Source organism: Rhizophagus irregularis, chromosome 9 (assembly GCF_026210795.1).
Source record: "Rhizophagus irregularis chromosome 9, complete sequence".
Taxonomy (NCBI): Eukaryota; Fungi; Glomeromycota; class Glomeromycetes; order Glomerales; family Glomeraceae; genus Rhizophagus; species Rhizophagus irregularis.
The window spans coordinates 4,447,289-4,467,039 of NC_089437.1; the positions used below are offsets into that span (position 1 = coordinate 4,447,289).

General features: G+C 27.8%; 4 protein-coding genes across 4 annotated transcripts; 2 read left to right on the top strand and 2 right to left on the bottom strand.

Moving 5' to 3' along the window:
* Positions 1-1,366: 1,366 nt before the first annotated feature.
* OCT59_030025 (uncharacterized protein) lies at positions 1,367-4,463 on the bottom strand (the record flags this gene model as incomplete). Its single annotated transcript, XM_066146381.1, has 18 exons — positions 1,367-1,446; positions 1,522-1,731; positions 1,797-1,900; positions 1,981-2,056; positions 2,149-2,275; positions 2,343-2,407; positions 2,496-2,537; positions 2,602-2,658; positions 2,719-2,779; positions 2,849-3,127; positions 3,192-3,393; positions 3,467-3,593; positions 3,657-3,708; positions 3,778-3,853; positions 3,919-4,006; positions 4,077-4,180; positions 4,251-4,334; positions 4,408-4,463. 18 exons carry the CDS (start codon positions 4,461-4,463, stop codon positions 1,367-1,369), a joined length of 1,890 nt encoding a protein of 629 aa, XP_065995031.1.
* An 854-nt stretch (positions 4,464-5,317) lies between these two features.
* Positions 5,318-7,370, top strand: OCT59_030026 (uncharacterized protein; the record flags this gene model as incomplete). Its single annotated transcript, XM_025312797.2, has 6 exons — positions 5,318-5,463; positions 5,534-5,653; positions 5,723-5,816; positions 5,891-5,995; positions 6,076-6,214; positions 6,293-7,370. The coding sequence occupies 6 exons, from the start codon at positions 5,318-5,320 to the stop codon at positions 6,478-6,480; spliced, it is 792 nt and encodes a 263-aa protein (XP_025188937.2). The 3' UTR covers positions 6,481-7,370.
* Positions 7,371-7,981: 611 nt separating this feature from the next.
* On the top strand, positions 7,982-14,796 carry OCT59_030027 (uncharacterized protein; the record flags this gene model as incomplete). Its single annotated transcript, XM_066146382.1, has 27 exons — positions 7,982-8,008; positions 8,081-8,145; positions 8,223-8,349; positions 8,419-8,535; positions 8,616-8,870; positions 8,944-9,134; positions 9,223-9,280; positions 9,347-9,556; positions 9,636-9,968; positions 10,043-10,108; positions 10,186-10,275; positions 10,348-10,723; positions 10,794-11,126; positions 11,205-11,237; positions 11,307-11,864; positions 11,940-12,132; positions 12,211-12,229; positions 12,297-12,338; positions 12,421-12,553; positions 12,674-13,113; positions 13,183-13,443; positions 13,520-13,604; positions 13,683-13,875; positions 13,944-13,972; positions 14,060-14,181; positions 14,267-14,279; positions 14,359-14,796. 27 exons carry the CDS (start codon positions 7,982-7,984, stop codon positions 14,499-14,501), a joined length of 4,512 nt encoding a protein of 1,503 aa, XP_065995032.1. The 3' UTR covers positions 14,502-14,796.
* Positions 14,706-19,726, bottom strand: OCT59_030028 (uncharacterized protein; the record flags this gene model as incomplete). Its single annotated transcript, XM_025323944.1, has 24 exons — positions 14,706-14,736; positions 14,807-14,970; positions 15,037-15,210; positions 15,302-15,384; positions 15,459-15,531; positions 15,618-15,785; positions 15,858-15,976; positions 16,046-16,178; positions 16,263-16,334; positions 16,418-16,541; positions 16,616-16,871; positions 16,947-17,197; positions 17,279-17,501; positions 17,592-17,759; positions 17,844-18,060; positions 18,141-18,239; positions 18,300-18,387; positions 18,458-18,558; positions 18,730-18,869; positions 18,938-19,032; positions 19,122-19,254; positions 19,330-19,392; positions 19,480-19,569; positions 19,642-19,726. 24 exons carry the CDS (start codon positions 19,724-19,726, stop codon positions 14,706-14,708), a joined length of 3,150 nt encoding a protein of 1,049 aa, XP_025188939.1.
* Between the last annotated feature and the right edge of the window lie 25 nt (positions 19,727-19,751).

The window sequence follows — 19,751 nt, forward strand, 5'->3', positions numbered from 1 at the left end:
ATTTAATTATTAATTATTTTATAATGTAGGTTCCGTGTACCTTTCAAAGGTTTTAAGATATAAAATACTTTAAAAATTTTTCCTTTTTTCATTATTTATGAAAATTCATTTTGTCATTAACTTTTTCAATGATATATAGCCGGATCACTGGCCGTGTGCGTGAACAGATAAACATTGTAAATGTCACTTCCGCAGAAATTATGAACATGCGAACTACTATATTTGAAAAATTATAAGAACATTGTAGTGACCCCAATTATTATCTTCCATTTTGTAATTAAATGTTATTTGAATGAATTGTATATGAGGAAATAAATTAGTAAAGTTGTTAAGTAACACTACTTCAGAATTTTGACCCGTGTATCGATCAGGCATGAGGCAGTATCCATTACAGTCCCGCCAGCTCAATAGCTTCCTTTATCACAACATCCACTTGTTTCAGCTCACAATCTAGCCCTGAGCTCTGTACGATAAAAGGTTTTCATTTAAAAGCGCCAAAGCGTCTTTCTTGTATTAATCCGCTGGTTAATATCTCACTTTCAAAACGTTTTTCTCCATCATTATAATTGTAATTTACGTGACTATTATTAATTAGTCATATCGATTCTGGATTCAACATAAATATTTTACTCAGTAAAAGAAAAATTAATTTGTATCTTCTTTGTAGTAATAGTTAGTTTAGTTTAAATAAATCAAATGAAACTAAATTCTGTAATCAAATTAATTTCAACATTCTATATTTCTATTGGCAATGTTTCTATGAGTGATTCCGAATTTTAATAAAGTCGAAGTTTCCACAAAAATTTAATAAATAAAAACGACAAAGCAAAAAGTTTGAAGAGAAAAATAAATACTTAGCAAAAAAGTATTACACTAAATTTTCGAAACAAATTTGATTATAATACACGAAACCAAAAAATTATTAGCATGTCATTAACGTGTCATTTATAAAAAATTATCGTTTTGAAGATTAAAAAATATAAATCGTTTCCGAAAATGAAACAAATTGCAGTTTTGCAAAGCAATTTATAAACGATCCATCATAATATTTTATTGTATGATAATCTTTATGATACTGTGTCTAAAGTACGATTCATCTAAAGTACGGAAAGTACTTTATAATTAAGAATTTAATTAATGGTTTTACATACCAGAAATTTCAAATTATTCAGACAGAGCTGAAAATTATTCTTGAGGATTGACAATAATTAAATACAGTTGGATATAAAAAAAAAGAATCTGATGATAACCTGAATTTTATAAAATAAAGCTTTGAAAATCTTAATCCTCAAGTCTCTGGACCATAAGAATATGCACTTCCAGTTATAAATAAATAAAATTTTAATAAATAATGTATAACCGATAATCATTCGTTCCGAACTTGGATCATTATGTTACCATACGATTGTGTTTGGTTAACTTTTATTAAATTTCTGGTTGAAAGTGCTTATAAGATAAATTACGAATCAGAAAGAATGGTATAATTATATTTTAATCAAATAAATTATGTTATTGTTATACCTAAGATATAATAAAAATCCCTCGCCACATCTGCTCTTCTAACATGTTGAGTTTCCATAATGTCTTGAAGAGTGGCAATTGATACGTTTGCATCATTCATAATTGTCTTAATGGATTCAAAAAAATTCATTGCTTCTTGCTCGCTATTCACAGCTATAGCCATGGACTGTCCTATGCGAGCTTGACTTGAATTATCAAACAGAGGCAAATCTAATGAAAAGTTTATAGATCAATTTTTATTTACAAAATATTTTTTTATTAAGTTAACGAAATACCTCCAAATATCGGTAAATTAATATCATCGTCTAACATTCTATCATCCGAGAAATCAATTGGTGGCGCATTGAAGCCCATTGAAACAAGTCTTTGCCCACCGTCACTAAAATAATACATAAATAACATTATAAAAAAATTATACTGAAAGATTTAACTATTGAACTATACAATTGTATCAATTACCTTCTAAGTTGTCCCAATAAATCGATATTCATGTCCATACTGCCACCCATTGATGAATTCTGATCAAGAAAATGGTCTTTTGGTAGTGAAAGAAAAAAAAAGAAAATAATTTTTTTTTGACATTATCTACATTATCTCTAAAAATAATGAGTGCATTATAATACATACCAATTTCAGGATATTTGTCAAATCCTGAGCTTTCCATTCCGGATATAATGGCTGAATTTTGCTGACTTCCTTCTTTACGAAGTCGCTCGGGTTCATCACTTTTAATACTACTATCTCTAACGCCACGCTGAAGAAAAGTGAAAAACGATGAATTAGAAACCGTATTTCAAATTTAAATTATTTGTTACACTAACTGGAATATTAGGTCCTTCTACATCAATGTTATTTTCTGAGTTATTATGTCCATTTAAATTTATAACTAAAAAAAAGATATTTATTTTAATGAGATGAAGTGCAATTTGTAAATTTATCTTTACACAATAAGAACTTTATGCCAAAACATTTACCCGAAGTTAAAGATTGAATTCTTCTCTTTTTTACATTTTCATCTAAATAAATGTAGAAGTTATAAGAAAAATCGCATTATTCTAACAAACAGAATACGATACGTACCGTAAAGCATAGGAGCGCAATGCTGCTGCCATAGAGTGGCTAGTTGCGGAGCCAGAACTACAAAATTTACGTTATATTAATATACTATATATAAAACAATAGCTAAAAATCACTTACAAGGCTTTCCAGGAGTATAAAGAATGTTATCTAATTGCATTTTATTTTGAAGTGTTCTCGTCTTTAAATTACGAAAAATAAATTAAATATTAGGGAAAAAAAAGTATCATTAATGAGATAATTTAACAACCTTTTCTCTTGCAGCAATTTCAGCATCTTCCAGATCATCTTTAACGCTTTGACGCATTTCGAGTATCTGCTCATTTGTCAACTCAGTTTCTTCATCAAACATTACACGAATTTTACGACGATTTCTACGCTTTTGTTCAGGTTGTTCATCAGGCACATTTTCTTTGTTTATATTATCTTGTTCTTCAGAGGGTAGTATTTCTTCATTATTCCTCATATTTTGTGCCTCAATATCAACATCGATGTTCATAGATTGGGTTCCTAATACATCATCTACTTCCTACAAGTTTTTTTAAAGATTATTTTCGTATTTTCTTATTATAATACGATAAAGTTTAAACTACCATTTCTTGTAATCCTTCATCATTTGTAGTATCATTTATTTTACGTCTTTTGTTCTTTCTTCTTTCTTCAAGACCAGCTTCGTGTTCATCTCTTACTCTTCTGATTATATCATCCATTACGTTAAAAGCTGTATCTTGTTGTCCTTCTGGCTGTGTAATAAACTCATGCAAACAACCTTCTGCATCAAAGTCAATTCTTATGCTAAAGGCGAACAAATAGAAAATTAATTGATGTTGTCACTTTGTAATTACGAAAAAGAATAGTATATATTTACCCTGAATCATCTATCATAAGGACATCGTCATCCAAATCAAGATTACTAAATCCACCAGATGATGCAGTAAATCCGGTCTCAATTTCAGGTAAGGTTATTAATGAATGACGACTTTTATTAGAAGCTCCTATACAGACAGAAAGTAATATTGAGCGGTTTATCAATCACTTTATTGCGATATTGTAAGTACCTGCATCTGAAAATGATGAAAATTGTTCAAAATTGACATCTATACGTGGTGGCTTATATTTCAAGCAAGTTAGTTAAGACGCAAATTTTAGAAAAGGACTTTAAAAAAATTTTATTATTACCATTATAATATCATGTATAGGAATATTTAGCTCAATTTCGAAAAAAGGATCATCATTTAAGGTGATCGCTTCATACCTTTAAAATGTTATTCAAAATCATTAAAAAGATCTCAATAGAAATATATAATGAGTATTTTTTACCTAGCTTGTGGAATAATCATATCTATTGATTCTCTACGCATTTCAATCAAAGCTCTTTGCAAACTATGCCAGACTCCATTCACATCAGCTATCAAATATGTCAAAGTTGAATTACGTAATTATGTTAAAAAAGACGAAAAAAAACGAGAGATCTTTACTGTAATAAAAATGATATTGCTGATGATAAACGCGTGTGATTCCAATCATAAGATTAGAGGTTAATCGAAGCGCAAGTGGTTCAGGCGGTGTAGTAACATATTCACTATCATGGCCGCAGCAAAATAAGTTAAATATGGTTTATTTTAAAGTTATTTTATTTAAATAATGTTTACCAAGCCCTGATCAGATTAACGGAATTTACTTCCTTTTTTGAAAGTTTTCGAAGACTAGATCGTGAACCCAGAGTAGCAGCCAACCTATAATTATTAAAACATATATTGTATTCGAAACATTTATTTGGTAAATGAAGTAATTTATTTTAAAAAATACCAAATAATCCCAAATCCACCATTTTTTCGTGTTAATATTTCTTTGGAATAAAACATCCTGATCGCAAAGAATTAATTCGGGAATAAATACTTTATTTAATTTGTACACGGATAATGGATTAAGAAAAAATTTGTAAATTCCTATAAAGAAAATCAACATATATATACTAAATTATAATCATTAATGACGATCATATTAATTCGATAAACTTTTGATCATTTTTAATTTATGCTTATGTAATTTATATGATATACATACAGTATATGTTGTTTTTACTTATATTAGTCGAGTTATTTTTATATTTTATAATAAAAGAATATTTAAAGTTGCGATTGAATTATTTAACGCAGAGACGGTGCAGATTCGAATCTTTAACAGTTTTAACAGTTTAAAGAAATATGAAAAAAATACAACGGATACAACATAATATTGGAGTATTTATATTATATTGTAAGACTGGAAGCCACGCGGCTTTGCTGCATAATCGGGTGGGCTGTCATGGCTCTAATTCTTCAAATGTTTAACTTGGACATATAATCCAAATTTACTCGCACTAATTATAGAAAAGTAAACTCTAAAAAGGAGAAATATTATATGGAGATATAGCAGAATAACTTTATTTCGTTGATATAGAACTCATAAAACTAGAGAATCTAATTTGATGTAGCGTGTTCAACTGTCAACAAATTCTTGCAGTACTACTGATGGACTGTTAAATCCCTCCCTTATTCGCTGGAATGATTGGAAATTCATCTCTATCGTTTAATACTGGTTTTGCCCTTTCATTTTATTTTAGTTGTTTATGTAGATCAGACTTAGTTAAATCAATCGATAGTCTAATTAAACACGTGAGTATAAAACGAAATTAATTACATCATTGTGCATGTTGGTCATTTAAATTACTTGCTAAATGACGGATTTGGCTTTTGAATTTAATATGGCAACTAAATCGTTAAAAACTTCGATTATAACTTCAGTAATATCTCTCGGGATTATTTTTACATTATCTACAGAAATAATATATCTTATTCTCAATACTTATTTATCAAAAGAAGTGTAAGTAATAAGCTTTTTTTTTTACTTAAGCTAAAAATAATTGAAATGATTTTATCTTTAATTTTATCAGGAAAAATTTTCTGAAATTTCCAAGGACTTTGAAAGATGTTAAAATACTTTATGATGCTTTAACAGGCCATGAAAACAATAATATTCATGTTTTAATATGTTACGTTGCAACTTATATATTGTAAGTACAAAAATTCTTTTTATTGTTTTCCTTTCTTTGATTTTTGATTTACTTTTTTGCCTTTTTTAGTTTACAATCTTTTTCATTACCAGGGAGTGTAATGCTTAGTGTATTGGGAGGAACTTTATGGGGAAGTTGGAATGCTTTAATACTTGTTAGTTTTGTAAGTAAGATTCAATTTTTGTTTTTTATTATTTGTTTATTAATTTTTTTTTTTTGGACTCTATTCGGCAAAAGTGTTCGGGTACGGGCTCAACTATTTGTTACTTGTTGTCTTATTATTTAGGGCAACCAATAATACAGAACTATTTATCTGAGCGCATGGAACGTTGGAATGAGAAAGTTTGTAATATCTTTGATGAATTAATTATTTATATTCTAATAAGTTTAATCCCTTTCTCCAATCAAACTCTTATAATTAGCTAAATGCTCATAGAAAGGGATTATTTTCATATATTATATTTCTTAAAACAACACCTTTCTTACCCAATTGGTTTATAAATATAGCATCACCTCATCTAGGAGTTGGTGTTGGAGTGTTTTATTGGGCAACTTTCTTTGGTATTAAATATATATCAATACTCTAAATAATGTTTATTTAATATAGGTATATTCTAAATCGATTTTTCATTTTTTAAGGTGTTGCACCATTATCATTTATTCATATTCAAGCTGGAGATACAATTCACAGACTATCAGAAACTGATGAATTTACATTTTTGACTATACAAAATGTCGTTACAGTGTCATTAGTTGCTATTGCAGCTTTAATTCCTATTATATTAGGAAAAAGATTTGAATCACAAGAAAAGAGCAAAGTTGGTTAATGTTTAGAGATATTAAGGTTACCTTTCAAAATCCCTTTAAAGTTTGTTTTGGACTTTTTGATAAGATATTATTATAATTTAGCAAGATTATGGCAATTTATCACCATCATCATTTCACTATTATTATTATTACTATTAATTACTATATAATATTAATTACTATTATCATTAATATTACTATTATTAGATTATGGCAATTTTGGAATTCTTAATAAAATCTGATGTTTATCACCATCATCATCATTTCACTATTATTATTATTACTATTAATTACTAAATAATATTAATTACTAATTATTATCATTAATATTACTATTATTAGATTATGACAATTTTGGAATTCTTAATAAAATCTGATATTTATCACCATCAATTATTATTATTACTATTAATTACTAAATAATATTACTATTATTACTATCATTTAATATTATAATTAGTTATATCAAACTCCATTTTTTTTTAATATTGTTATATTAACTTTTTTTGTTTCCATAATTTCCTGAAAATTTGGCAGAAACCGCTATAGAAATTCTTTTATAATTAAAGAATTTTCTTCAAGGTTACTGACCATCATTATGGTCTGTTTGTTATGCCTTAGGTAGATCCTGTTTTTCATTCCTTTTTTATAAGCTTTTGTTGTCATAGAACATTGATCAGTTGTGATATTCAATTAATTGTTAATCTTTGGATAATGTTATGGCAATTACTACACTAGTAAAGGTTGTACAGTTATACAGTTATAATATCCAAATTTGTGTGAAGACCCTTTGTATTTTAGGACGAAAAGTGGAATTTTGAGTAGTAACTTTTATTAATTTGGTAATAATAATAATAAAAAATGAAGACATACATATTGGATATACGCGTTGTTATGTGTGAATCGTTTCGGAAACAGCACAGAATCAGGGGTTTCTATAATTCTATTGTTTCAATAGGTGCTTGCTGTGCTGACAAATTGGGAAATAAATGCGATTGTTAAATTGATTTATCTGCTGCGGAGAAAGTTGTTTCATTATCATAATGAATGCAATGAATGCAATAAATGTCGGGTGTTTGCTTCGTGTAACTACAATTAGGCGATCTTTGATCACTAATCAATGGGCCGCAGGCTGCCGCAGAGCGATTAATAATCACCATTGCTTTATTTATTTATTTATTTTCGTTTAATTTTGTTTAAAATAGTTTTTAATTTTAAAATTTTATATTGGTAATTTTTTGAATTTCTATTTTATTATTTGGTAAGACGACATTTTTTTGCTTTTTATTACAATGTGATTAGAAATATCTTTAAAAAGACGTGTAAACTCAGTGGTTTTATCGTTTCTTTATAATAAATGCGATACTTGGTTCAGCATATAAATAAATATCAACTGAATGATTACTTTTATTTTTTGTTTTATTAACAAGTTACATGATATTAGTATTAACGACTTTTTGAATTGAATATAGGATATTTTTTCCGGCAATCCATATTTGATTAATTATTATATAAAATAAAATGCTTTGTCGTGATAAAGATGGCTGGGTAAAGGATCAAGATATTTGACAGAGATGAGATTTTTAAAATATTTTCTAATTATAATTTTGATTTGATTAGGGACCTTGGAGACCAGATTTGCCAAATCAACAGTTTCCGGATTTCACAGATTGTTTTGAAGAAGGGTAAATATTCGAAAACATAAGACGGTATATAATTTTTTTTAAACACTCATATAATTTATAAAATAATTTTTTTTTAGAGTTATATTGACATCCGTCAATTTATTGTTAATCGTACTTGGCTTTTATGAGATTCGTCGATACTCAAAGAAACATGCTGTTCTTCCACTTCACGCTTTAAATAATTGGCATAATATTGCAATAACTGTATGTAACTCATGATGATGTATTTTGAAATTAGAAAATTTACTAAAAAAAAATTTTTTTTTTTTTTAGATAACTTTATATTTGCTGATTGCCTTAAGTATAATAAACTTTGTTTCTACATTGTGGAGTGACTGGCAACTTTTAAATATAATGGTTATTTCATCTTTTATTAATTTATTCACAATGGTAAGCTACTTTGATTTTTTTACGTATGTGATTTTCATCAAATCATTTTCTTTTTAATTAATATATTAATATTGTGTTAGTTCGTCGCGTATTCAGTTTATAAAAAATCTTATACGCATAGTCACGTTTCTTCACCAGTATTATTGTTATACTGGCTCTTCTATTTGATTGCACATATTCTTAAATTGCGCACTTTAGTTTTAATGGGATATGCATCAAAACCATTTTATTTTTTCACCACTTTATTTTCTACAATATTGGTTTTGGTTGTATTTGTGCTAGAGTTACTTCCTAAACCACAAAGTGATTACGAACTTATTAATGGAGATGACAATGTAATTATACCTATTATAAATTTTGGTTTATTATAGAGGTTCTGCGTCGTTTTAATTTATAAGTTATTTATAGCTTAACTGCCCGGAAGAATCGGCAAATATATTCTCAAGATCTACGTTTTATTGGATGACACCTCTTATGAAGCTTGGGCATCAAAAATTTCTTACTATGGACGATCTATGGAATTTGGATCCTCAATATCGATCGAAAAAAATATCGGAAGATTTTGACGTTGCATGGAATAAAGAATTAAAGAAAAAAAAGTTGTTATCTTTTTTATTATATTTATATATTTCTATCTTTAACATATTCTTATTCTTATTACTTTTATTTTTTATTTTTTTTTATTAGTCCATCATTGTTAAGAGCAATTACCTTAACATTTGGAGGTCAATTTGCTTTTGCTGCTGTAAGAATTTTAATTTCATAGATATGTTTAGGTTTAATATATATTAAAATTATTTGAATTTAATAGGCATTTAAAGCTGTACAAGACATTTTGAATTTTGTTCAACCACAACTTTTGGGAGAACTCATGGAATTTGTAAATAGTCAGAGAGATAGAGAAACAAGTCAACCTGCTTATAGAGGCTATTGTATTGCTATATTAATGTTTGTTACAGCAGTGATTCAGACTATGTTCTTACATCAATATTTCCAATTATGCTTTATTTCTGGAATGAGGGTAATAATTTATTAGAAATGTTTTTATCATATCTTTAGAATTCTAAATTAGTATAACTTTATAAATTTATATTTTTTAGGTAAAAGCAGCATTGGTTACAGCAATATATCAAAAGGCATTCAAATTATCTAATACTTCAAGACAAAAATCAACTGTGGGAGAAATTGTAAATCATATGAGTGTTGATGCACAAAAATTAATGGATTTATTTACCTATTTACATATAGCATGGTCAGGCCCATTACAGATAATACTCGCACTGTATTTTCTGCATCAAACAATGGGTGTTAGTACATATGCTGGTGTGGGTATTATGATTATGATGGTTCCGGTCAATGCATATTTAGCTAATAAAATGAAAATACTACAAAAGAAACAAATGAAAAATAAAGATGAGAGAATTAAATTGATGGTAAGTTTGTATTAGATTTTTATTACTGTAATTAAGTTTTTTAATCTTCAATATTTTGTCTTCTATATTTATAGAACGAAATCTTGAATGGAATTAAAGTAATCAAACTTTATGCTTGGGAACAAGCTTTCCTGAAAAAGGTATGATATATTATATTTATTAATTTATTTCTTTATGAAAAAATTATAAATTAATTTTGAACTTTATATTTTTGAAGATTTCTTATGTAAGAAATGATTTAGAATTAAAGACGTTAAAAAGGCTTGGATATTTATATGCTGTACAAAGTTTTACTTGGACTTCAACAGTAAGTCATTTATTTCCAATATTTACGTAAATCCGAATATTTATTTTTATTTATATTTTTTTATCTCTTTAGCCTTTCCTGGTATCATTTGCAACTTTTGCGGTTTATGTGTTGATATCTAATTCTCCATTAACTGTACAAGTTGTTTTCGTGGCAATCCCACTTTTCAATCTATTACAATTTCCATTAGCAGTTTTTCCAAGTGTTATAACATCAATAATTGAAGCAAGTGTAGCATTGAGAAGAGTTGAAGAATACTTAACTTCAGAAGAATTGGATCCCAAAGCTGTTATAAGGCAAGGTTATTATGATACTGAAGATGAAAGAAGTGAATTAGTTTCCGTTAAAAATGGAACATTTGGATGGGGTAACTCAGGTGAAGCTGTATTAGAGGATATTAATTTAAGTGTAAAAAAGGGAGAGTTGGTTGCTATTGTTGGAAAAGTTGGTGAGTATAGCTATTGTTAAAGGGTGATTTATTTTATAAATTACTTAAATAAATTCTTCATGAATATTAGGTGCAGGAAAGTCTTCTTTGTTATCATCTTTATTGGGTGAAATGGAAAAAATTGGAGGAGAAGTTATTGTTAAAGGTCATGTTGCTTATGTACATCAAACACCATGGATTATGAATGCTACTTTACGAGATAATATTACATTTGGATATGAGTATAAGCCTGAATTATATGATGAAATCATTGAAGCATGCGCTTTAAAGCCTGATATAGCCATTCTTCCAGGTGGTGACTTAACAGAGATTGGAGAGAAAGGAATTAATTTATCTGGAGGACAGAAAGCAAGGGTTGCTTTGGCTCGAGCTGTTTATGCCAGAGCTGATGTATATTTGTTTGGTAAACTATTTATATACTAGTAGTTGTTAATATATTATTAATTAATATGTGTTTGATGTAACTTACTTCAATTTATAGACGATACATTATCTGCTGTTGATGCTCATGTTGGTAAGTGCTATTGTTTGATTAATTCATTTGGCGAAATTCTTATAACGAATTTATTATTTTATAATCTAGGAAAGCATATTTTTGATAAGGTGGTTGGTTCAAACGGTATCTTACGTACAAAGGCTCGTATATTTGTTACGCATGGAATCCATTATCTCTCAAAAACAGATTCCGTAGTAATGATGCGAGATGGAAAAATTATAGAACAAGGACATTTTGATTCATTAATGAAACTTAAATCTGAATTGTTTAATCTGATTGATGAATTTGGACAACAAGAAGAATCAAATAATTTATTAGATGATGAAACAACAGATGAACCAGAAGAATTAATGCCATTAGCTTATGAGACTGATGAAGTGGCTACTGATCAAAGATCAGAAGAAACTGTGAGTCAACTAAGAGAAAGAAGAGTTAGTGTTCCAAGTATACATAGGCGTGCTAGTACAGCTACAGTGAAAAATGAGAGCAAACGAGAACAACAAAAAAATGAATTAATTACTAAAGAGGAAATGGCTAAAGGGAGTGTGTCATGGCAAGTTTATTCATCCTATTTAAAGAGTTGTGGTGTTGTTACGATAACGTTTTGGATAATCACGTTAGTTATATCTCAAGGAATTCAAGTTGGTATGTGATTTACGCTCTTTCTTTTTCTTTTTCTTTTTTTGTTTATTTATTAAGAAATTATAAATTTTTAATTAGCTACGAACGTATTTCTTAAGTATTGGAGTTCTGAAGAGAGCAATGAGAGAATTCTATTATATTTTGTTATATATGGTTTATTAGGTCTGTTGTTTTCACTAATGGTAATATTTCAAACTATTGTACTTTGGGTATTTTGCGCTATTCGAGCAGCACGGAAGTTGCATCATCAAATGTTGGATGGAGTAATAAGGTATATTTAATAATCATTCATAATTTATGTTTAATTAAAAAATTAACTGTTTAAAATAATGCTTTGTTTTTATTACAGATCGCCAATGTCATTCTTTGTAAGTTAAAATTTTTTTCCAAAAATGGATTCTTAAATCAATACGCTAAAATATTTACATTTATTAGGATACAACACCTTTGGGAAGAATATTAAATAGATTTAGTAAGGTAATTGATATAATGTGTTGAAAAATTGTTTTTCTTTAAAATCACAAAGTTTAATAATGATGTAAATTTCCTTTGAATTTAGGATATATACACAATAGATGAGTTACTCCCACGTATATTTGCAGGATATTTTAGAACCTTTTTTGTAGTTTTATCCACAATTTTTGTTATTTCGTTTTCAACACCATTATTTATTATTTTGATTATTCCAATGAGTAAGTTGTTTTTATTTTATTATTCCGCATAGCAAAATTTGTAAATTTTAGATTATTTTTATTTGCATATCATTGTCTCATTAAATGTTTGACTGATTTTTTTCTTGCTTTGTTAAAAAGCCTTTATGTATATTTACATCCAAACTTATTACTTATCAACTTCACGAGAATTAAAACGATTAGATTCGGTCACAAGATCACCAATTTATGCACATTTCCAAGAAACTTTAGGAGGATTAACAACAATAAGAGCATTTCAACAGATGAATAGATTTATCAGGGATAATGAAACTAAGTTGGATGTAAATCAAAAAGCCTACTTTCCATCTTTTTCATCTAATAGATGGTTGGCCGTAAGATTAGAATTTTTAGGATCTATTATTATTTTTGGGGCAGCAATTTTTTCAGTTATTTCAGTTCTTACAACTGGTAATATTGATGCCGGACTTGTGGGATTATCAGTGTCTTATGCTCTTAGTGTTACCCAAGCTTTGAATTGGGCTGTAAGACAATTCTGTGAAATTGAAACAAATATTGTTTCCGTAGAACGAGTTAAAGAGGTAAGCCTGGTTTATAATAATGAAACTATCTTCAAAATAATTTAATAATTTTATATGACTGTTATTTAGTACATTGACTTGCCAAGTGAAGCGCCCGTTGTTATACAAGATAATAGACCAGATCCAACATGGCCACAAAATGGGCTAATTGAATATCAAAATTATTCTACGAGATATCGTCAAGGACTTGAATTGGTTTTAAAAGGCGTTTCATTTGTTATTAATCCCAGAGAAAAAGTTGGTATAGTTGGAAGAACTGGTGCAGGAAAATCAAGCTTAACATTAAGTTTATTTAGATTAATTGAAGCTGTAGATGGTGCCATTTTAATGGTAAGTCAATGTTAACTTTTTAAGTGGGAAATTGCTATTTTTTTAATTTTTTAAACAAAACTCAATTTTTGCTTAGGATGGAGTTGATATTTCTAAGATTGGATTATATGATTTGAGATCCAGACTTACAATTATACCACAAGATCCAATCCTATTTGAAGGTAACATTTTAATATATAACAGTATTAAATTTTTTACCATATGATTCATATGATTGATTGATTGATCGATTTAACCAGGAACCGTTGAATTTAATCTTGATCCATTCGAAACACATGATGAAGTTGAAATTTGGCAAGCATTACAAAGCGCACATTTGAAAGATTATATTTCAAAATTGGAAGGTAAATTACATGCAAAAATATTAGAAGGTGGTGATAATTTCAGTCAAGGACAAAGACAATTATTATGTTTGGCCAGAGCTTTATTAAGGTAAATCATTTTAAATGTTATTAATTATTATTTGATTTTTTAAGCTAAACAAATTTAATTTTTAACAGGAGATCAAATATTATTGTATTGGACGAAGGTTTGTTAAAATAAGATATTAAAATACTCTTTTTATTCTTTTATTAAATTATACAAGTAGTTAATATTCATATTCTATCTTTATTAGCTACTGCATGTGTTGACGTAGAAACAGATTTCCAAATTCAGAATACAATACGAAATGAATTCAATTGGGCTACTTTACTTTGCATTGCTCACCGTTTAAGAACTATAATCGATTATGATAGGGTGAGCTTTTTTTTTTATTTTTTATGTAAAAAAATTTGACATTTTCTAACGTGTTTGTCATATTTTTTAATATAACCTATATTAGGTCTTAGTTCTTGGTAAGTAGTTCTTATAATTTTTACTATGATGATTTTTTTATCGAGTATATAATAAACTCACCTATGAAATTTTTCTTAGATGAAGGGAATGTCGTGGAATTCGATACACCATATAACTTATTACAAAATCCAAACAGTTTATTCTACAAATTATGTGAGCAAAGTAATGAATTTGATTATTTAAAAGATCTTGCAACGAAAAATCATAGCCCAAAAAGATAAATATAAAGTTATATGAATTATATTCGATACACTTGTAATTTATATTAATTAATAGTCATGTCAATAGAATAGCAAATTGGGTTTATGAAAAATAAATGAGAATTGCATTAGAATAACAGAATTAGGATTTGATGAGATTGTTATGATTATTGTAAATTTAAATATATATTATGCCGCATGTACGGCACATCAATCTAAAAAAATTTAATCAGTTCGGGGTCCAATGAACAAGAACCTATAAAAGAAAAAAGTCAACATTTATTATTATGATTACTAAAAGTAAATAATGGTCCAGAAAATATTACCATTTATTTCTGCAATCGACAGCTTGTTTTCTGACTAATCTTTTCTTATCATCCAATGCTGCACTTAACTCTCTCAAAATTTTAGATTTAAATGGGAATAACACATCAAATGGTATGTGATTGGGTAGTATACCCAAACACTGCAGAGCAGATATACGGACTCGCTATAAATAAGAATTGTTATTATTTTAATTAATAAATTTTTAAGAATAGAATGATATTGTAAATACCATTGTGTTCCCTTTATCACCTTTTGTCGATGATAATAATAATGGTATTAAAGAGGATATATGTTCCGATATTATATGTGGAGCATTTGCAGATATTATATAAAATGTATCGATAGTTGATGACTTAAGTTCAGCGTCAGGTAATGATAGGGAATGGATAAGTAAAGTAATCAACTTTAAAAAGAAGTAATCAATAAAATTTATATAAATATTAATATTTAACACCAAGATAAATGAACGAGCGATAAGAAAACAAAGCACTTACTGATGGCAGTTCGCTTAATAACACTTGTTTAGGAATATTTCTTAATAAATGGGATAGAGCAATTAAATAATTATGCTTCACCTCTACATTTTAAAAAACAAAATCATGACGTCACTCATGTTGGTTAATTCACTGATTCATAAAAATTTTTGCTTACCATCACTGGATAATTTGAATCCTTCAGCCAAAATTGGCATACAATAATTAAAGAACCTTTGCTTATGCAGAGTCTATTACACAGATTGCATCATTTAACAAAATTTAATACTACATTCAACATATTTATCATTAGTAAAATATAAAAAAAGATGTATACCTTCACAACAGCAAAACTTTGTTTATTTAATAAATCACTTTCTCCAATTAACACTTCAAATCTTTCTGAAGCTCGTTTTCCTAACATTGGATCGTTAAATTGACTTGTTATTTGATCAACGCACCGATAACCCAATAAATGAGTGCGCAATATTAACGCTTTTGTAAGCTAAATATCAGAGAATTTTTAAGTATTTTGATTAAACCATTTGTTATATATCAGTAAATATCGGTAGTTTACCCAAATAAATATATCTAATGAAGGTTGCCTCATAACTTCATTTCCCGTACTAGAAAGCGCAAAATGATTCCTTAATTCTCCAAGAATTTTTGTTTCGACGAATTGATTCAACTCATTCTCTGAAATAAATCAAATATAAATAAAATAGCGAGGGCTTGTTGAATTTACAATGCACTAATTAAACTAACCTTGATTCCATTTATTTAGAATTGAAGCAGCTAATTGAGCTAAAGAATGGTGTTGGAGTTCATTCTTTGTATTCAAGGAAATTTCAACAAGATTCGATAAAAATTCTGAAATATTTGGTGATGGATAAGGAACCTTAAGCGAAAGATATTACTCTTAGCAATGCAATCACACACATATATGTATTATGTATTATATAAAACTCTATATAATACGTACTTCTTTCCGACAAGACCCAACAGCTGCCGTAAATAACAATGTTAGGTTTTGTTGTTGAGAACTGGATTCTACCTAATAAAATTATAGATAAAAAGGAGCGTAAATTTATGTAGATTATTATGAATGCAACAAAAGATCTTGTTAAATAAGCTTACAGAAAGCGGATAAAATGTTGTACTAAATAATGCTTTCTCTTGATCTGAAAATCCAAGATAATTTAAATTTAAATTTCCTTTCACGAATATCTCAAACATTTGAGAAATAAATATTGATTGTTCGCTAACAAGCGAGAGATAATATTTTAATAAACAATGTAATCTTATCAAAAAAATTTCCAAGGGAACATTTCATACCTAACATTCAAGTTCTTTGTAATGACACTTATTATCCCGGCGACAATTTTAATCACTTTTTTATCAAAAAATACACTCTGTATCGTATTTTCTATATCAGAGTTACCATATAAACTTGGTCCAATAGATTTAGTTAACAAATGAGGAATAATTATATCTACATAACGTGAAATATCTGAATGATGTGTCTTTTTTAAAAGTAAATTATGAAGAGATTGCAATAATGATTCTGAATATTCTAAGTCAATTTCAGCGGCTATGTTTAAAAGAAAAATATTTCAGAATTTATCAATTAATTTATAAATAAATATCGTAAAATAAGATAACTTACACGCAAAATCCAATTTATTTAAAATTTGTGGAACATATGCTTCAAATAATATAGGTTCAATAGCCAATTCAGACAAAGCATCCAAAGTTTTTACATAATTAGCTTTTTTTAAATTCATTCCATGAATATTATCAATTTTCATTTCATCTTTATCATAAGGTAGAATATCCAAGAAGACTGGAAGTGTAACCTCCAACACAATATTTGATTTATATTTAGCTATATTAGCTAAAGACTTTAATGCTTCATTTCTAATAAATGTGAATTGAAGAATTAAAATAGGTGTTTAAATAATGCATTTAAAAATAGATGAGCGTCTCTATCTAACTTACGAAATTTCCTGGTCAGTTTCTTCCAAGACTGCTCGATTAAAATATTGTAAAATAATTCCGACTTCATCATCATTAAAAAATTGGTGTAAAAATATCATATCATGCAACCCGAGTAATCCACAAAGTCTTAATTCATTATATTCATTTTGACTTAGTAAAGCTGAACTAAATATTTCTATATAAACATCTTTGAAAGATGATAACGGCGTGACAAAATCAGCATCTATAAAACCAAAGTAGAAAATCAATAAAGAATTTTATTGTATTAAAAAAACATTTTAGCGCGATGAATGGGGAAAATAAAAGTATATACCTAAATCTTGCAATGGGTTTTCGATTGATCCATATAGATTTTTGCTTGCCGTTATAAATACTCTTAATACTTCCAATATACCCTTTTTCCTTGTTGCTAACTCACTTTCTTTATATTGTTGTATTAAGACTCTCAAAGTAGCCAACATTACAATGTTAAAAGACGGGTCTATTAATTTTCAGAAATATTCAAATTCTTTCAGTTATCTTCTATCTTTACGGTACCCTCTCCAGAAACCTTTTGATTGTTTACCTGAAGCCATAGCACAATACATTAAAATCCTTCCACATGGTTTAGCCAATTTCAATTCTGGTTCTTTTAAATTTTCCATACATTCAGTTATAATAGTCTTTAAAAATTGTTGTAAATGATCCATTTTGTTTATTATTCCTGAAGATAATGTAGCAACGACACTTTTAATGGCTTCCAATGCTATAATTTCAAATGAATCATCAGTAGCATTTACTACCTAAAATACAAATGAGAGAAAAAAATTAGATTCAAAAGAAATTTGAATTAAAAAAAAAAGTTTGTCAAAAAATTTAGTACTTCTTCTCTAAGATATTCCCATAATTCTTCCAAGTGCGGCACAATTGATTTTGCACCATACACTGGAGCACATGATGCTAAAGTTTCCATCGAATCTTTCTATAAAAACAATTTATTAATATACTACCCTCGAAAAATAAAAATTTTTAAATATTATACCTTTGCATTGCCAGAACTTGAAGTTAATTTTTCTATTAATAATGGCATAGCAAGTTCGGCAAAATATGGTGTAGCTGACAAACATTCCCTAATAAATGTGTATTGTTTTAATATTAATAATAATAAATCCAAATAAACTTATTCAGATATATTTTTACCTGAGAGCAATTTTTAAGTCATCAGCTGTTATACCATATGGATCATCAGGTGGTGGTTTAAATGTAATTGGAAAATAACAAAATGTTACCTCAAACAACAACTGTATAAAATATATTTTTAAATAATTAATAAGATAATTAATAGTTATTCAATTTGATTTCGGACTATGTCAGGAACTAGAATCTCCAACTAAATTGAATTTCCCGATACGACTACCCACTAACAAGACCCGGATAAATGTTTTTATCAAAAGATTAAATGTAATTCATACTTCAATACGCTTAGAAATATCAAATTCGTGTATAATTAATTTAACTAAAGAAAATGCTAATAATAAATTTCTTGGATCTTTCTCTCCATCCATTACTTGGATAAATCCAATAACAAAATCTTGTTCCGCTTGCTTTAACGCTAATAAAATAAAAAATTCTAGTAAGTAAATGATTAAAATTTAAATTTAATATTAATCAAATTCTTACCACTTAAATGGTGCTTCAGCAGCCTATCAAATATTTGAAATACATAATGTCTAGTTGTCTGCTGAAATGATTGGACATTTACACTAGTAAATATCCTATCAAATAAATATTTAAAAACAATGTATATAATTAAAAATACATATTTTTATATATTATGCTTAAAACATTCACATATAATACGTACGACTTTGCAACCTTTACAGAATTTTCATCATGAAACGCATTAAAACGTGTAAGCGATTCTATTCCTTGCAATAATTCAGGTACACTTGCTGTATCTGATAACCTTTCGCAATAAAAATCCACCAACACATTTACTATAGAATTTATTGAAATATTTTAATAGTGTGAATAGTTCGTAGCTTGTTAAAGAAAACAAAAAAGTAAATTACTTGCTGCATTATTAACTTGCTCTTGTGGACAATCAGCAAGAACCGCTGATAAAAGTCCAGTTCCTGCGTTTACATTTACAAAGTGATTAAACAAAATAAATCAATCAATAATTTAATAATTTTCTAATTAGTATAACGAGTGATACATACCCTTGGCACGAATTGTAACATCTTCATTTGTCAAAAATTCGCCCAGTACTTGAACAAGAGTTATCAGAGTCGCTTGTCCACTTTTTATACCTTAAATCAAATAAAATATAAGTTCGAATGATTATTTAAAAAAAATAACGTAAATTTTCGTAAGTTGCATACTAGATACGATTTCGGAAACAATGGATTTTGCTTCTTCTGTTGCATCATTTGAAGTGACCATATAGTTCCTTACAAGTCGTTCCATTTTTTTTCAAAATTATTTTCTCCAA